This window comes from Ranitomeya variabilis, chromosome 1 (genome assembly GCF_051348905.1).
Source record: "Ranitomeya variabilis isolate aRanVar5 chromosome 1, aRanVar5.hap1, whole genome shotgun sequence".
Taxonomy (NCBI): domain Eukaryota; kingdom Metazoa; phylum Chordata; class Amphibia; order Anura; family Dendrobatidae; genus Ranitomeya; species Ranitomeya variabilis.
Window position 1 is genome coordinate 10,769,295 of NC_135232.1, and position 18,533 is coordinate 10,787,827.

At 48.0% G+C, this 18,533-nt stretch overlaps 2 protein-coding genes across 9 annotated transcripts in view; one reads left to right on the forward strand and one right to left on the reverse strand.

Moving 5' to 3' along the window:
• LOC143793498 (uncharacterized) overlaps window positions 1-18,533 on the forward strand; it is a 301,418-nt gene that overhangs the window by 228,648 nt on the left and 54,237 nt on the right. The gene's annotated exons all lie outside the window — the stretch shown is intronic.
• The window catches only part of LOC143793546 (uncharacterized), a 38,655-nt gene that overhangs the window by 17,479 nt on the left and 2,643 nt on the right, over window positions 1-18,533 (reverse strand). Inside the window, exon 2 of the mRNA XM_077280612.1 lies at window positions 6,968-7,114. Within this exon, the coding sequence (XP_077136727.1) occupies window positions 6,968-7,057 (90 nt within the window). The 5' untranslated portion in view covers window positions 7,058-7,114. The remainder of the gene's footprint in view (window positions 1-6,967; window positions 7,115-18,533) is intronic.

Sequence of the window (18,533 nt, forward strand, 5' to 3'; positions counted from 1 at the left end):
TCTTCCGTTTTTTTCTCGTCCGTATTACACTTGCATGCTGCGAATGTCCGCGTATCTCAGCTGAGAAACGCCAATGCAAGTCTATGGGAGCGAGAAAAATAAATAAATCGCCCAGCACACGCACCATCAGTGTGACTTGCGAGAAATTCTCAGGCATTGGGCAGGTGACAGGAAAGGCTCAGCCATTATTTGCTCATTTTGCAAGTGTGTGAGAAAATCTCACCATACTGATGACACAATAAGTAAATTTGTCATCTTTTACATATTAAAAATTACTTAAAGAAAATTGGAACAATGCAAAAGTTTGGGCACCCTGCATGGCTATTATCTAGTAGCGCCCCCTTTTGCAAGTGTCACAGCTTGTAAACGCTTTTTGTAGGCAGAAAAGAGTCTTCCAATTCTTGATTGAGGGATTTTCACCCATGCTTCCAGGTTAGAGGAGGCTGGGTTTCTATAAAGCTGGAATTTGCATCACCTGGCCTTTCCTAACAATGATAGTGAACGAGTCATAACCCTAACAGGATAATTAAGGACTGAAACCTTAGTTAAAGTTATCTGAGCACATATACCTTCAGGGGGGCCCAAACTTTTGCATTCACCCATTTTCCTTTTGATAATTTTTAAAATGACAAAAATGAAAATATTTCTTTTTTGCCTAAGATACTGTCATGCTGCTGCAATGCAGGTAGGTGCGGGCTTCACTACATGGCAGTAGAGAGGAAGCAGGTCTGCACCTAAACAGAGCTGACCTACAAGGCAGCAGTGAGGCTACCACAGGTGGCAGCAGAATAGTCAAACAAGCCGGGTCAAATCCTAGACTATAGCACAGTACCAAAGGAATAAGCAAACTCGCGGTCAGAGACAAGCCAGGGGGTCAGTAACGGTCAGGAGCAGATAAGCCAAAAGACAAATGACAGAAACAGGTCAGGATACAAGCCAAGTCAAAAACAGGGAGTCTGCACACTAAAGGGAAACACTGAGTCAAGATGAGAACAGGGGAAAACAGAGACACAGGATCAGACAGCAAAGGCAGCAGGATCAATCAGAGCATCAGAGTCAGCTACAGCAGACCTAGGCAGAAACTATAACTGACATCACCTGCAAGACACAGCTGGGATAAATAGCCAAGCTGAACCCAGACAGAGGCTGAGAAAGGTTAACTCTTGACATGACCAGACCCGGAAAAGGGAAGACAGGACTCAAAACCCGGTCTGGATCATGACAGATACAAAGGAAATGTGTCATCTCTAAAGGTTTCCCACCCACACACTGTACATCAACGTCGGCACTTGCTGGGCTCTGTGCAGCACTGACATTTATCAGAGGTCGGTGGACTCGCAGCGCTCAGGACCCCCAAGGTCCTGCAAGTGTTAAGATTCCTGTGCAGAGCGGTCACTGACATGTGAAATTATCGGAACCTGATTGGATCGGGTCCCCATGATGTTAACCCTTTGCTACCTGCTAGATGCTGTGTTTGCGGCATGTAGAAGATAGCAGAGGGAGCCCACTAATGCCCTAATCTCCGACACCCCCCGTTATGAGATCTGATCACATCACAGGGGATCCCTTGTGGTCATGGCAGCCAGTGGACACGTGATGCCTCTGGGTCTGCCAGCTACGGTGGCCTGTTAGACTCAGCCTGCAGCTGATAGGGAAAAACTGTCAGGTCTCACACAATGCAATACATGTTGTGACAGCGTCACTGGCGCTGTATGTGAGGGGAGAAATGTATCACGCAGGTTGGTTTCTTGCATAATCTAGAAACCCTCACTATGTGTATTGCATTGCATGTGACGAGTGATCAGAGAAATAAACATACATACATGGACGAAGTTAAAAAAAAGTAAAAAAGTAAAAAAAAATGATTTAAAACTGTAATAAATAAATAAATCACAAAATAAGTAAAGAAAAAAAAAAAAGAAACAATATTAAACCAATAAATACGTATATTTATGTAAAAACAAAAAAAGTACACGTATTTGCCATCGCCGCGTCCGGAAAGTCCCGACCTATAAAATGGTCACAAGAGTTAACTCCTTCAGTGCACACCATAAAAAAATAATAAGAAACAGAGCAAAAACCTTTGCTTTTTCATTATGCCACCATACAAAAAGTAGAGTAAAACGCAATAAAAAAGTCAAATGGAAATAGAAATTGTACTGATGAAAACGTCATCTTGTCCCGCAAAAAAACTAGCTGCCATACAGCATCATCAGCAAAAAAATTAAAAACTTATAGCTCTCAGAATAAAGTGATGTAAAAATAATTATTTTTTCTATAAAGTAGTTTTTATTGTATAAAAGCGCCAAAACCTAAAAACCTGTATAAATGAGGTATCGCTGTAATCGTACTGACCTGAAAACTAAATCTGTTTTACCAATTTTACTACATGCGGAATGGAAATTAAAAAAATCCCCAAATAACAATTCCCGAATTGTTATTTTTTGATAATTTTGCCTCCCACAAATTGGAATAGAAAGCAATTAAATAATGTCACGTGTCCGAAAATTGTACCAATAAAATGTGAACTTGTCCTGCAAAAAACAAGCCATCACATGACTCTGTTGGCAGAAATATAGAAAAATTATAGCCGTCTAAATATGGGGATGCAAAAACTAGTTTTCGCAATAAGAAGCGTCTTTTAGTGTGTGACAGCAGCCAAATAAAAACCCAATATAAATCTGGTATCGCTGTAATCGCACCGACCCGAAGAATAAAGTCGCCTAATCATTTATCCCACACGAGGAACGGCGTAAAAAATAAATCAAACCAATTCTTCACATGCTGTTGATTTGCTCATGTTGCTTCCCAAAGAACACAGTAAGACTCGGCGCACATTTATCCTGCACTCTATGCTGAGCTCTTACATTGGAATTTCCGTGTAAATCTCTGAAATACGTGAAAAACTTCTGGCTGAAGATTCCCTATAATGAGGCAGATGGAAGCACTGTGGACGCCATAGAACCTGTGATCCGGCGGTGTCCGTCTTTTTAGGCGTGCATAAAAGCACAGTCCAACAGTTTACTGCACCTCTGAAAAGGACACCGCTGAACTGAGGCCAGACGGAGTCCAGAGTAACTCTGCTGCCTCATTATAGTGAACGGGGGTTTCATCTGTCACGTCACTCAGAGATTTAGATGGAAACCCCAACGTAAGGGCTCAGTGTAGAGTGCAGGATAACTGTGATCCCAAACGTTATGTAACATGTTCCCAATGAAAGCATCAACTCAATCCTTAAAAAAAGCAAGTCCCCACTCAGGTCTGTCATCTGCTTCCACATTGCTGGTAGCACAAAGGCTCTGGAAAAGCAAAATGGCTCCTCACCCCACAAAAGAAATTCAGCAAATTCTGCACTCCCAAATCCAATTGCTCCCACCCTTCTGAGCCCCATAGTGTGCCTAAACCACATGTTTGGCATTTCTGTAGTGATGAGAGCCCGCCTAATTTTTGGGTGCATATCTCCACAAGCATGAGCTGGGCATAATGTGCTGGTGACTGCTGGTCACTACTGTGGCAGTTTTCAATTTTCACTCAGCAACATTCATTGCTGTTTGTTTCTGGAAAACACTTATGGAGTAAAAATCGTCACTACATCTGTAGATAAATTCCTAAAGGGGTATAATTTCCTAATTGGGATCACTTGAGGGGGATTCTGCTTTTCTAGCACTTAGGGGCTCTGTATATGGAATCCGCAAACTGTTCTAGGAAAATCTGCGTTCCAAGAGTCAAATAGCGCTGCGTCCCGACTAAGTCTCTCCACATGGCAAAGTAGTACTGTACAGCCACATATGGGGTATTTCTACATTCAGCAGAAATTGTGGGACAGTTGTGAAAATATAAAATCTGGGGCTAAAACAATTTTTTTTGTGGCAAAAATGTAATTATTTGTTCTACACTGCCCAATGGTATACAATTCTATGACACACCTGTGGTGTCAATTAGATCAGTGCACCCCTTAAAATGGTGTCACTTATGGCTGTTTCTTCTGTTCTGCAACCCGAGGAGCTCCGCCAATTTGACATGGCATCCTCAAACCAGTGCAACAAAATCTGCCCTGTAATATGGCGCTCCGTCCCTTCTGAGCTTTGCACTGTGCCTTAAAAGTAGTTTTTGACCACATACAGTATGGGGTATCTGTGAACTCAGGTGAAATTGCACAACAAATTGTACTTTTTCCTCTTTTGAAAATTGCAAACTTCGGGTCAAAGCAACATTTTAGTGGAAAAAATAGTAATATTTCATTTATTCAGGCCAATGTTATACAAGTTTGTGAATCGAATGAGGGTTAAAACTACTCACTAATCCCCTAGATAATTCCCTTTGAGAGGTGTAGTTTACAAAATGGGATCACTTGTGAGGGTTTCTGCAGTTTTGCCATGTCAGGGGCTCTTGAAATGTGACATGGTATCCGCAACCTATTCCAGTCAAATAGTGCTCATTCGCTTTCCAGCCCTACCATGCGTCCAAGCAGTCGTTTTCCAATAAATACGGGGTACCTGCGTTCTATGGAAAAATTGCACAACAAATTTTGACATCCATTTTCTCCTGTTACCCTTGTGAAAATAAAAAATTGGGGTAAAAAAAGTTTTGTGGGAAAAATGTGTTTTTTAACTTTCATGGCTCAACATTATAAAATTCTGTAAAGCCCCTGAAAGTTCAAAGTGTTCACCACACATCTAGATAAAGTCCTGGAAGGGTCTAGTTTCAAAAATGGGGTAACTTGTGGCAGGTTTCCACTGTTTGGGCACATCAGGGGGCTCCAAACGCGACATGGCATCTGCTAATGATTCCAACAAATTTTGTATTCCAAAAGTTAAATGGTGCTCCTTCCCTTCCGAGCCCTGCCATGCGCCAAAAGAGTAGTTTTCCTACATATACGGAGTATCAACGTACTCAGGAGAAATTTCACATTTCAAATTTTGGGGTCCTTTTTTTCTTGCTACCCTTGTGAAAATTAAATATTTGCAGCTAAATAACAGTTTTGTGTGAAAAATTTGTTTTGTTTCTTTTTTTATCTTTCAGGGCGCAATTTTATAAAATTCCATGAAGCCCCTGATGGTTTAAGGAGCTCAACACATATCTAGATAAATTCCTTGAGGGGTCTAGTTTCCAAAATGGGGTAATTTGTGGGGTTTTTTTTTCACTGTTTAGGCACATCAGGGGCTTTCCAAACGCAACATGGTGTCCGCTATTGATTCCAGTCAATTCTGCATTCCAAAACTCAAACAGTGCTCCTTACATTTTGAGCCCTGCCGTGCACCCAAACAGTACTATTCCACCACATATGGGGTATTGCTGTACTCAAGAGAAATTGCACAATAAATTTTATGGAGCACTTTCTCTTGTTACCCTTGTGAAAATGAAAAATATGGCGCTAAAGTAACATTTTTGTGGGAAAAAGTTAAATGTTCATTTTTTTTCCCACATTGCTTCAGTTACTGTGAAGCACCTGAAGGGTTAATAAACTTTCTTGAATGTGGTTTTGAGCGCTGAGGGGTGCAGTTTTTAGAATGGTGTCACTTTTGGGTATTTTCTTTCATATAGGCCCCTCAAAGTCACTTCAAATGTGATGTGGTCCCTAAAAAATGGTTTTGTAAATTTTATGGAAAAAGGAGAAATCGCTGGTCAACTTTTAGCCCTTAATTATGTTTAAAAAAATTGTGCTGATGTAAAGTAGACATGTGGGAAATGTTATTTATTAACTATTTTATGTGAGATAACTCTCTGGTTTAAGGGCATAAAAGTTTGAAAATTGCGAAATTTTCAACATTTTCACCAAATTTCCGATATTTTCAGAAATAAACAGGAGTTAAATCAAACAAATTTTACCACTGTCATGAAGTACAATATGTCAGGAACATTTTTTTTTTTTTTTGTAATCACTTGGATCCATTGAAGTGACACTGGTAAGAATTGTAATAATTGTCACAGTCACAAAGGCGAAAACAGGCTCTGTGCGAAAGGGTTAATTTTAGGCCTTTTAGAGATCATTTCATCTTCAACTTGCTTAAATGTTCACAATAACAGTAATTTTGACCAGGGGTGCACAAACTTTTGCATGCCACTTGCAATAAAGCGGTAGCACAATGTGCATTGATGATGCAGTGACATAGCAAACTTCAAAGCAAAACGTCTCTTTAATGTTCAACTAAAAAAAAACACTGCACACTATATTGTCCGGATCGCAGCCGGGAACCATATCCTCCAGTTTACAGTCACTATACACACCAGCCCACCTCTGACCGGTTGCCGTGGGTGACTCCACCGCCGTGTTAATATCTCTTTACTCACAGCAGTACACGGTACACAATATCCTCCGGATCGCAGCTGGGAACCATAAGCTCCAATTTACAGTCACTAAACACGCCAGTCCACCTCCTGAGACCAGTTGCCATGGGCAACTGCACCGCCGTGTATGCTGTGGGTTCAGGCTTTTCAGCAGCCTTGGCTGTTTGGCTCCGCTGGCCTGTGTTGCCTCACACAGGTGGAGCTCTGCAAAGCCGACTGCTCTGTACTCCTGCCAACACCCAGACTGACACTGATTCTGAACCTGACACACCAAAACCCTATACTGCAGTTTGTTTTTTTACTTGAACCTGTGGCTTTCAGCCACATGGAAAACCTGGCCCAGAATGAAACAGATTGCTACATTACCGTACTGTAGTCTGTTTCAAAACACAAAAAGCCCATGGCACGTTTTCCCTAAAACTCCTTTGGACAACCAGCATGTCCAAGACTAACACTTACTTTAGTCTGCACTGCAACCACAGCTACACCTGTGACTGCAATGCACTCTTATGGCCTCAATATGCCTCAGTGCGCATCCTGGGGGGAACATACAGCGACCCTCACATGTAACAACAGTCACTGCCTAACACACTGTATAATGAAATACTTGTTTTGTGATCAAAAACCTATTGACAGGATCCTATAGTCAGTAAAGCTGATAGAAATGTAGAGGAGTTACCTCTCCGCTCAGCAGGGAGACGATCTCCAGGGCCAAGTGGAATAATCTTCTGGTGGTCTCATCCCTGTCCTCGTCCATCCTCGGGGTCATTCAGGAGGAGGAGGGATGAGCACTGGATCAGCTGGAGGGATCTCGTCCTGCCGGCGTCTTCATGATAAAGGAGAAGATAGAAATAACAGGAGACGATATAACGTGAGATCCAGAATGGAAGTCACTGAGCAGTGAGAGGATCAGGTCCTCCGAGCCGTCACCACATAGATTATAGGAGGATTCGACACAGATTTATATCGAGGCCTCAGGATTTCCTTCAAACATGTGATAGATGAGCCTTTCCCTCCCCGTGCATAACAACGAAAATCTAGAAGGAAATACGGCCCCCCAGCGGCTTCTCCCCGCCTGATGCCACTGAGTGACAGGTCTCTCCTCATACAGACAAGCAGGGAGAGACCTGTCACTCACGGTATGCGGGTGGCATGTTAAGTATGTTTACCTCTGAAAACCCTCCAGCATTAGAGTCATAAATACATGGATAAAGTCATGTAGCCAGTGTCTGATACCTGCGGCCCGTGGTTGAGGCAGCAGGTATCAGCCGTTTGGCTCCCTTCAGCCTCTCGGTTGACAAAGTGATAGCAACTGAGGCAGCTTTGGAGGGAACTTCTGTGTGACCAACGGTGTACTAAGCCCTGCCTGGGATGGGCTTATAGAAGTATAATATATATATATATATATATATATATATACGGTATATATATACACGCACACACACACACACATACATACACAGTCATGGCTGAAAGTGTTGGCACCCTTGAAATGGTTACATATAATGCAGTATCTCTCTCAGTACCTTATTGCGATTACTCACCTTTATTTCCTTTGTGTGTATTGGAAAAAAGAAAAGGCATGTTGAACATAATTTCAAACAATGGGGGCATGTATGAGGAGACAGTGTGGGGAATGGGGGGGCATGTATGAGGAAACAGTATGGGGGATGGGGGCATGTATGAGGAAACAGTACGGGGGAATGGGGGCATGTATGAGGAAAAAGTACAGGGGAATGGGGGCATGTATGAGGAACAGTACAGGGGAATGGGGGCATGTATGAGGAAACAGTACAGGGGAATGGGGGCATGTATGAGGAAACAGTATGGGGGAATGGAGGCATGTATGAGGAGACAGTGTGGGGAATGGGGGGGCATGTATGAGGAAACAGTGTGGGGAATGGGGGGCATGTATGAGGAAACAGTATGGGGGAATGGGGGCATGTATGAGGAACAGTACAGGGGAATGGGGGCATGTATGAGGAAACAGTACAGGGGAATGGGGGCATGTATGAGGAAACAGTACAGGGGAATGGGGGCATGTATGAGGAAACAGTACGGGGGAATGGGGGGCATGTGTGAGGAAACAGTACAGGGGAATGGGGGCATATATGAGGAAACAGTACAGGGGAATGGGGGCATATATGAGGAAACAGTACGGGGGAATGGGGGCATATATGAGGAAACAGTACAGGGGAATGGGGGCATATATGAGGAAACAGTACGGGGGAATGAGGGCATGTATGAGGAAACAGTACAGGGGAATGGGGGCATGTATGAGGAAACAGTACGGGGGAATGGGGGGCATGTGTGAGGAAACAGTACAGGGGAATGGGGGCATGTATGAGGGAACAGTACGGGGGAATGGGGGGTATGTATGAGGAAACAGTACAGGGGAATGGGGGCACGTATGAGGAAACAGTACAGGGGAATGGGGGCATGTATGAGGAAACAGTACAGGGGAATGGGGGCATGTATGAGGAAACAGTACAGGGGAATGGGGGCATGTATGAGGAAACAGTACGGGGGAATGGGGGGCATGTGTGAGGAAACAGTACAGGGGAATGGGGGCATGTATGAGGGAACAGTACGGGGGAATGGGGGGTATGTATGAGGAAACAGTACGGGGGAATGGGGGGCATGTGTGAGGAAACAGTACAGGGGAATGAGGGCATGTATGAGGAAACAGTACGGGGGAATGGGGGGTATGTATGAGGAAACAGTACTGGGGAATGGGGGCATGTATGAGGAAACAGTACAGGGGAATGGGGGCATGTATGAGAAAACAGTACAGGGGAATGGGGGCCATGTATGAGGAAACAGTACGGGGGAATGGGGGCATGTATGAGGAAACAGTACAGGGGAATGGGGGCATGTATGAGGAAACAGTACGGGGGAATGGGGGGTATGTATGAGGAAACAGTACGGGGGAATGGGGGGCATGTGTGAGGAAACAGTACAGGGGAATGAGGGCATGTATGAGGAAACAGTACTGGGGAATGGGGGCATGTATGAGGAAACAGTACAGGGGAATGGGGGCATGTATGAGAAAACAGTACAGGGGAATGGGGGCCATGTATGAGGAAACAGTACGGGGGAATGGGGGCATGTATGAGGAAACAGTACAGGGGAATGGAGGCATGTATGAGGAAACAGTACAGGGGAATGGGGGCATGTATGAGAAAACAGTACAGGGGAATGGGGGCATGTATGAGGAAACAGTACGGGGGAATGGGGGGCATGTGTGAGGAAACAGTACAGGGGAATGGGGGCATGTATGAGGAAACAGTACAGGGGAATGGGGGCATGTATGAGGAAACAGTACGGGGGAATGGGGGGCATGTGTGAGGAAACAGTACAGGGGAATGGGGGCATGTATGAGGAAACAGTACGGGGGAATGGGGGGCATGTATGAGGAAACAGTGTGGGGAATGGGGGGCATGTATGAGGAAACAGTACGGGGGAATGGGGGCATGTATGAGGAAACAGTACAGGGGAATGGGGGCATGTATGAGGAACAGTACAGGGGAATGGGGGCATGTATGAGGAAACAGTACAGGGGAATGGGGGCATGTATGAGGAAACAGTGTGGGGAATGGGGGGCATGTATGAGGAAACAGTATGGGGGAATGGGGGCATGTATGAGGAAACAGTACAGGGGAATGGGGGCATGTATGAGGAACAGTACAGGGGAATGGGGGCATGTATGAGGAAACAGTACGTGGGAATGGGGGGCATGTATGAGGAGACAGTACTGGGGAATGAGGGCATGTATGAGGAAACAGTACGGGGGAATGGGGGCATGTATGAGGAAACAGTACAGGGGAATGGGGGCATGTATGAGGAAACAGTACGGGGGAATGGGGGCATGTATGAGGAGACAGTGTGGGGAATGGGGGGCATGTATGAGGAAACAGTATGGGAGAATGGGGGCATGTATGAGGAAACAGTACAGGGGAATGGGGGGCATGTATGAGGAAACAGTACAGGAGAATGTGGGCATGTATGTGGAAACAGTACAGGGGAATGGGGGGCATGTATGAGGAAACAGTACGGGGGAATGGGGGCATGTATGTGGAAACAGTACAGGGGAATGGGGGGCATGTATGAGGAAACAGTACGGGGGAATGGGGGCATGTATGAGGAGACAGTGTGGGGAATGGGGGGCATGTATGAGGAAACAGTATGGGAGAATGGGGGCATGTATGAGGAAACAGTACGGGGGAATGGGGGGCATTTATGAGGAAACAGTACGGGGGAATGGGGGCATGTATGAGGAAACAGTACGGGGGAATGGGGGGCATTTATGAGGAAACAGTACGGGGGAATGGGGGCATGTATGAGGAAACAGTACAGGGGAATGGGGGCATGTATGAGGAAACAGTACGGGGGAATGGGGGGCATTTATGAGGAAACAGTACGGGGGAATGGGGGCATGTATGAGGAAACAGTACAGGGGAATGGGGGTATGTATGAGGAAACAGTATGGGGGAATGGGGGGGCATGTATGAGGAAACAGTACGGGGGAATGGGGGCATGTATGAGGAGACAGTATGGGGGAATGGGGGGGCATGTATGAGGAAACAGTACAGGGGAATGGGGGCATGTATGAGGAAACAGTACGGGGGAATGGGGGCATGTATGAGGAAACAGTATGGGGGGCATGTATGAGGAAACAGTATGGGGGAATGGGGGGGGCATGTATGAGGAAACAGTACAGGGGAATGGGGGCATGTATGAGGAAACAGTACGGGGGAATGGGGGCATGTATGAGGAAACAGTACAGGGGAATGGGGGCATGTATGAGGAAACAGTACGGGGGAATGGGGGGCATGTATGAGGAAACAGTAAGGGGGAATGGGGGCATGTATGAGGAAACAGTACAGGGGAACGGGGGGCATTTATGAGGAAACAGTACGGGGAAATGGGGGCATGTATGAGGAAACAGTACAGGGGAATGGGGGCATGTATGAAGAAACAGTACTGGGGAATGGGAGGCATGTATGAGGAAACAGTACAGGGGAATGGGGGCATGTATGAGGAAACAGTACGGGGGAATGGGGGGCATGTATGAGGAAACAGTACAGGGGAATGGGGGCCATGTATGAGGAAACAGTACTGGGGAATGGGAGGCATGTATGAGGAAACAGTACAGGGGAATGGGGGCATGTATGAGGAAACAATAAGGGGGAATGGGGGCATGTGTGAGAAAACAGTACGGGGGAATGGGGGCATGTATGAGGAAACAATACGGGGGAATGGGGGGTATGTATGAGGAAACAGTACGGGGGAATGGGGGGCATGTATGAGGAAACAGTACGGGGGAATGGGGGGTATGTATGAGGAAACAGTACGGGGGAATGGGGGGCATGTATGAGGAAACAGTATGGGGGATGGCGGCATGTATGAGGAAACAGTACGGGGGAATGGGGGGCATGTATGAGGAAACAGTATGGGGGATGGGGGCATGTATGAGGAAACAGTACGGGGGAATGGGGGGTATGTATGAGGAAACAGTTCAGGGGAATGGGGCATGTATGAGGAAACAGTACAGGGGAATGGGGGGCATGTATGAGGAAACAGTACGGGGGAATGGGGGGCATGTATGAGGAAACAGTACGGGGGAATGGGGGTATGTATGAGGAAACAGTACGGGGGAATGGGGGGCATGTATGAGGAAACAATACGGGGGATAGGGGGCATGTATGAGGAAACAGTACAGGGGAATGGAGGCCATGTATGAGGAAACAGTACAGGAGAATGAGGGGCATGTATGAGGAAACAGTACAGGGGAATGGGGGCATGTATGAGGAAACAGTACGGGGGAATGGGGGGCATGTATGAGGAAACAGTACGGGGGAATGGGGGTATGTATGAGGAAACAGTACGGGGGAATGGGGGGCATGTATGAGGAAACAATACGGGGGATGGGGGGCATGTATGAGGAAACAGTACAGGGGAATGGAGGCCATGTATGAGGAAACAGTACAGGAGAATGAGGGGCATGTATGAGGAAACAGTACAGGGGAATGGGGGGCATGTATGAGGAAACAGTATGGGGAATGGGGGCATGTATGAGGAAACAGTACGGGGGAATGGGGGCATGTATGAGGAAACAGTACGGGGGAATGGGGGTATGTATGAGGAAACAGTACAGGGGAATGGAGGCCATGTATGAGGAAACAGTACAGGGGAATGAGGGGCATGTATGAGGAAACAGTACAGGGGAATGGGGGCCATGTATGAGGAAACAGTACGGGGGAATGGGGGGCATGTATGAGGAAACAGTATGGGGAATGGGGGCATGTATGAGGAAACAGTACGGGGGAATGGGGGCATGTATGAGGAAACAGTACGGGGGAATGGGGGTATGTATGAGGAAACAGTACAGGGGAATGGAGGCCATGTATGAGGAAACAGTACAGGGGAATGAGGGGCATGTATGAGGAAACAGTACAGGGGAATGGGGGCCATGTATGAGGAAACAGTACGGGGGAATGGGGGGCATGTATGAGGAAACAGTATGGGGAATGGGGGCATGTATGAGGAAACAGTACGGGGGAATGGGGGCATGTATGAGGAAACAGTACAGGGGAATGGGGGCATGTATGAGGAAACAGTACGGGGGAGTGGGGGCATGTATGAGGAAACAGTACGGGGGAATGGGGGCATGTATGAGGAAACAGTATGGGGAATGGGGGCATGTATGAGGAAACAGTACTGGGGAATGGGGGCATGTATGAGGAAACAGTACAGGGGAATGGGGGCATGTATGAGGAAACAGTACGGGGGAGTGGGGGCATGTATGAGGAAACAGTACGGGGGAATGGGGGGCATGTATGAGGAAACAGTACGGGGGAATGGGGGCATGTATGAGGAAACAGTACGGGGGAATGGGGGCATGTATGAGGAAACAATACGGGGGAATGGGGGCAAGTGTGAGGAAACAGTACGGGGGAATGGGGGCATGTATGAGGAAACAATACGGGGGAATGGGGGCATGTATGAGGAAACAGTACGGGGGAATGGGGGCATGTATGAGGAAACAGTATGGGGGATGGGGGCATGTATGAGGAAACAGTACGGGGGAATGGGGGGCATGTATGAGGAAACAGTATGGGGGATGGGGGCATGTATGAGGAAACAGTACGGGGGAACTTGGGCGCACGTATGAGGAAACAGTACAGGGGAATGGGGGCCATGTATGAGGAAACAGTACGGGGGAATGGGGGCTGTTGTGAATTTGGTTTCTGGGCTCCCCCGGTGGTCACTTGTGGTACTGAACTTGTGTGCTTCATCGCCTCTGTTCACCTGTTTCCATCAGGATGTGGGAGTTTTCTATTTAGCCTTGCTCCTCAGTCATTTCTATGCTGGCCAACAATGTTACCAGAAGCCTTTCTGTTGCATGTTCCTGCTCCTAGACTACTATCAGCTAAGTTGGACTTGTAGTCCTAAGTTTGTTTTGCATTTTTGTTCCAGTTCTCTGTGTTTGAATATTTCTGAGGCTGGAAGCTCTTGTGAGCTGAAATTGCCACTCTGGTGTCATGAGTTGATATTAGAGTCTTAAAGTAATTTCAGGATGGTGTTTTGAAAGGGTTTTCAGCTGACTGTGTAGTTCCCTTTTCTGTCTTCCTACTATCTAGTAAGCGGACCTCAATTTGCTAAACCTATCTTCATACTTCGTATGTCAATTTCCTCTAAAATCACCGACATTATATGTGGGGGCTACTGTCTGCCTTTTGGGGAAAATTTCTCTAGAGGTAAGCCAGGTCTGTATTTTCCTCTGCTAGGGTCAGTCAGTTCTCCGGCTGGCGCTGGGCGTCTAGGGATAAAACGTAGGCACGCTACCCGGCCACTGTTAGTTGTGCGGTAGGTTTAGCTCACAGTCAGCTTGAGTTCCCATCTTCCAAGAGCTAGTCCTTTTGTATGCTTTACTACGGTCTCTTGCCATTGAGAACCATGACAGGGGGCATGTATGAGGAAACAATAAGGGGGAATGGGGGCATGTGTGAGGAAACAGTACGGGGGAATTGGGGGCATGTATGAGGAAACAGTATGGGGGATGGGGGCATGTATGAGGAAACAGTACGGGGGAACTTGGGCGCACGTATGAGGAAACAGTACAGGGGAATGGGGGCCATGTAGGAGGAAACAGTACAGGGGAATGGGGGCATGTATGAGGAAACAGTACGGGGGAATGGGGGCATGTATGAGGAAACAGTACGGGGGAATGGGGGCATGTATGAGGAAACAGTACGGGGGAATGGGGGCATGTATGAGGAAACAGTACGGGGGAATGGGGGCATGTATGAGGAAACAGTACGGGGGAATGGGGGCATGTATGAGGAAACAGTACGTGGGAATGGGGGGCATGTATGAGGAGACAGTACGGGGGAATGGGGGCATGTATGAGGAAACAGTACGGGGGAATGGGGGCATGTATGAGGAAACAGTACGGGGGAATGGGGGCATGTATGAGGAAACAGTACGGGGGAATGGGGGCATGTGTGAAAAAACAGTACGGGGGAATGGGGGCATGTATGAGGAAACAGTACGGGGGAATGGGGGGCATGTATGAGGAAACAGTACGGGGGAATTGGGGGCATGTATGAGGAAACAGTATGGGGGATGGGGGCATGTATGAGGAAACAGTACGGGGGAACTTGGGCGCACGTATGAGGAAACAGTACAGGGGAATGGGGGCCATGTAGGAGGAAACAGTACAGGGGAATGGGGGCATGTATGAGGAAACAGTACGGGGGAATGGGGGCATGTATGAGGAAACAGTACGGGGGAATGGGGGCATGTATGAGGAAACAGTACGGGGGAATGGGGGCATGTATGAGGAAACAGTACGGGGGAATGGGGGCATGTATGAGGAAACAGTACGGGGGAATGGGGGCATGTATGAGGAAACAGTACGTGGGAATGGGGGGCATGTATGAGGAGACAGTACGGGGGAATGGGGGCATGTATGAGGAAACAGTACGGGGGAATGGGGGCATGTATGAGAAAACAGTACGGGGGAATGGGGGGCATGTATGAGGAAACAGTACAGGGGAATGGGAGGCATGTATGAGGAAACAGTACAGGGGAATGGGGGCATGTATGAGGATACAGTACAGGGGAATGGGGGGCATGTATGAGGATACAGTACAGGGGAATGGGGGGCATGTATGAGGAAACAGTACAGGGGAATGGGGGCATGTATGAGGAAACAGTACGGGGGAATGGGGGGCATGTATGAGGAAACAGTACGGGGGAATGGGGGCATGTATGAGGAAACAGTACGGGGGAATGGGGGCATGTATGAGGAAACAGTACAGGGGAATGGGAGGCATGTATGAGGAAACAGTACAGGGGAATGGGGGCATGTATGAGGATACAGTACAGGGGAATGGGGGGCATGTATGAGGATACAGTACAGGGGAATGGGGGGCATGTATGAGGATACAGTACAGGGGAATGGGGGGCATGTATGAGGAAACAGTACAGGGGAATGGGGGCATGTATGAGGAAACAGTACGGGGGAATGGGGGGCATGTATGAGGAAACAGTACTGGGGAATGAGGGCATGTATGAGGAAACAGTACAGGGGAATGGGGGGCATGTATGAGGAAACAGTACGGGGGAATGGGGGCATGTATGAGGAAACAGTACTGGGGAATGAGGGCATGTATGAGGAAACAGTACGTGGGAATGGGGGGCATGTATGAGGAGACAGTACGGGGGAATGGGGGCATGTATGAGGAAACAGTACGGGGGAATGGGGGCATGTATGAGGAGACAGTGTGGGGAATGGGGGGCATGTATGAGGAAACAGTATGGGGAATGGGGGCATGTATGAGGAAACAGTACTGGGGAATGGGGGCATGTATGAGGAAACAGTACAGGGGAATGGGGGCATGTATGAGGAAACAGTATGGGAGAATGGGGGCATGTATGAGGAAACAGTACGGGGGAATGGGGGGCATTTATGAGGAAACAGTACGGGGGAATGGGGGCATGTATGAGGAAACAGTACAGGGGAATGGGGGCATGTATGAGGAAACAGTACAGGGGAATGGGGGCATGTATGAGGAAACAGTATGGGGGGCATGTATGAGGAAACAGTATGGGGGAATGGGGGGGGCATGTATGAGGAAACAGTACAAGGGAATGGGGGCATGTATGAGGAAACAGTACGGGGGAATGGGGGCATATATGAGGAAACAGTACAGGGGAATGGGGGCATGTATGAGGAAACAGTACGGGGGAATGGGGGCATGTATGAGGAAACAGTACGGGGGAATGGGGGCATGTATGAGGAAACAATACGGGGGAATGGGGGCAAGTGTGAGGAAACAGTACGGGGGAATGGGGGCATGTATGAGGAAACAATACGGGGGAATGGGGGCATGTATGAGGAAACAGTACGGGGGAATGGGGGGCATGTATGAGGAAACAGTATGGGGGATGGGGGCATGTATGAGGAAACAGTACGGGGGAATGGGGGGCATGTATGAGGAAACAGTATGGGGGATGGGGGCATGTATGAGGAAACAGTACGGGGGAACTTGGGCGCACGTATGAGGAAACAGTACAGGGGAATGGGGGCCATGTATGAGGAAACAGTACGGGGGAATGGGGGCATGTATGAGGAAACAATACGGGGGAATGGGGGCATGTGTGAGGAAACAGTACGGGGGAATGGGGGCATGTATGAGGAAACAATACGGGGGAATGGGGGCATGTGTGAAAAAACAGTACGGGGGAATGGGGGCATGTATGAGGAAACAGTACGGGGGAATTGGGGGCATGTATGAGGAAACAGTATGGTGGATGGGGGCATGTATGAGGAAACAGTACGGGGGAACTTGGGCGCACGTATGAGGAAACAGTACGTGGGAATGGGGGGCATGTATGAGGAAACAGTACAGGGGAATGGGGGCATGTATGAGGAAACAGTACAGGGGAATGGGGGCATGTATGAGGAAACAGTACAGGGGAATGGGGGTCATGTATGAGGAAACAGTACGGGGGAATGGGGGCATGTATGAGGAAACAGTACGGGGGAATGGGGGGCATGTATAAGGAAACAGTATGGGGGATGGGGGCATGTATGAGGAAACAGTACGGGGGAATGGGGGCATGTATGAGGAAACAGTACAGGGGAATGGAGGCATGTATGAGGAAACAGTATGGGGAATGGGGGCATGTATGAGGAAACAGTACAGGGGAATGGGGGCATGTATGAGGAAACAGTACGGGGGAATGGGGGCATGTATGAGGAAACAGTACAGGGGAATGGGGGCATGTATGAGGAAACAGTACGGGGGAATGGGGGCATGTATGAGGAAACAGTACAGGGGAATGGAGGCATGTATGAGGAAACTGTACGAGGGAATGGGAGGCATGTATGAGGAAACAGTACGGGGGAATGGGGGGCATGTATGAGGAAACAGTACAGGGGAATTGGGGCATGTATGAGGAAACAGTACGGGGGAATGGGGGGCATGTATGAGGAAACAGTACAGGGGAATGGGAGGCATGTATGAGGAAACAGTACGGGGGAATGGGGGAATGTATGAGGAAACAGTACAGGGGAATGGGGGCATGTATGAGGAAACAGTACGGGGGAACTGGGGCACACGTATGTGGAAACAGTACAGGGGAATGGGGGCCATGTATGAGGAAACAGTACAGGGGAATGGGGGCATGTATGAGGAAACAGTACTGGGGAATGGGGGCATGTATGAGGAAACAGTACGGGGGAATGGGGAGCATGTATGAGGAAACAGTACAGGGGAATGGGGGCATGTATGAGGAAACAGTACGGGGGAATGGGGGCATGTATGAGGAAACAGTATGGGGAATGGGGGGCATGTATGAGAAAACAGTACGGGGGAATGGGGGGCATGTATGAGGAAACAGTACGGGAGAATGGGGGGCATGTATGAGGAAACAGTACGGGGGAATGGGGGGCATGTATGAGGAAACAGTACTGGGGAATGGGGGCATGTATGAGGAAACAGTATGGGGGATGGGGGCATGTATGAGGAAACAGTACGGGGGAATGGGGGGCATGTATGAGGAGCCAGTGTTGAGAATGGGAGGCATGTATGAGGAAACAGTACGGGGGAATGGGGGCATGTATGAGGAAACAGTACAGGGGAATGGGGGGCATGTATGAGGAAACAGTATGGGGAATGGGGGCATGTATGAGGAAACAGTACAGGGGAATGGGGGCATGTATGAGGAAACAG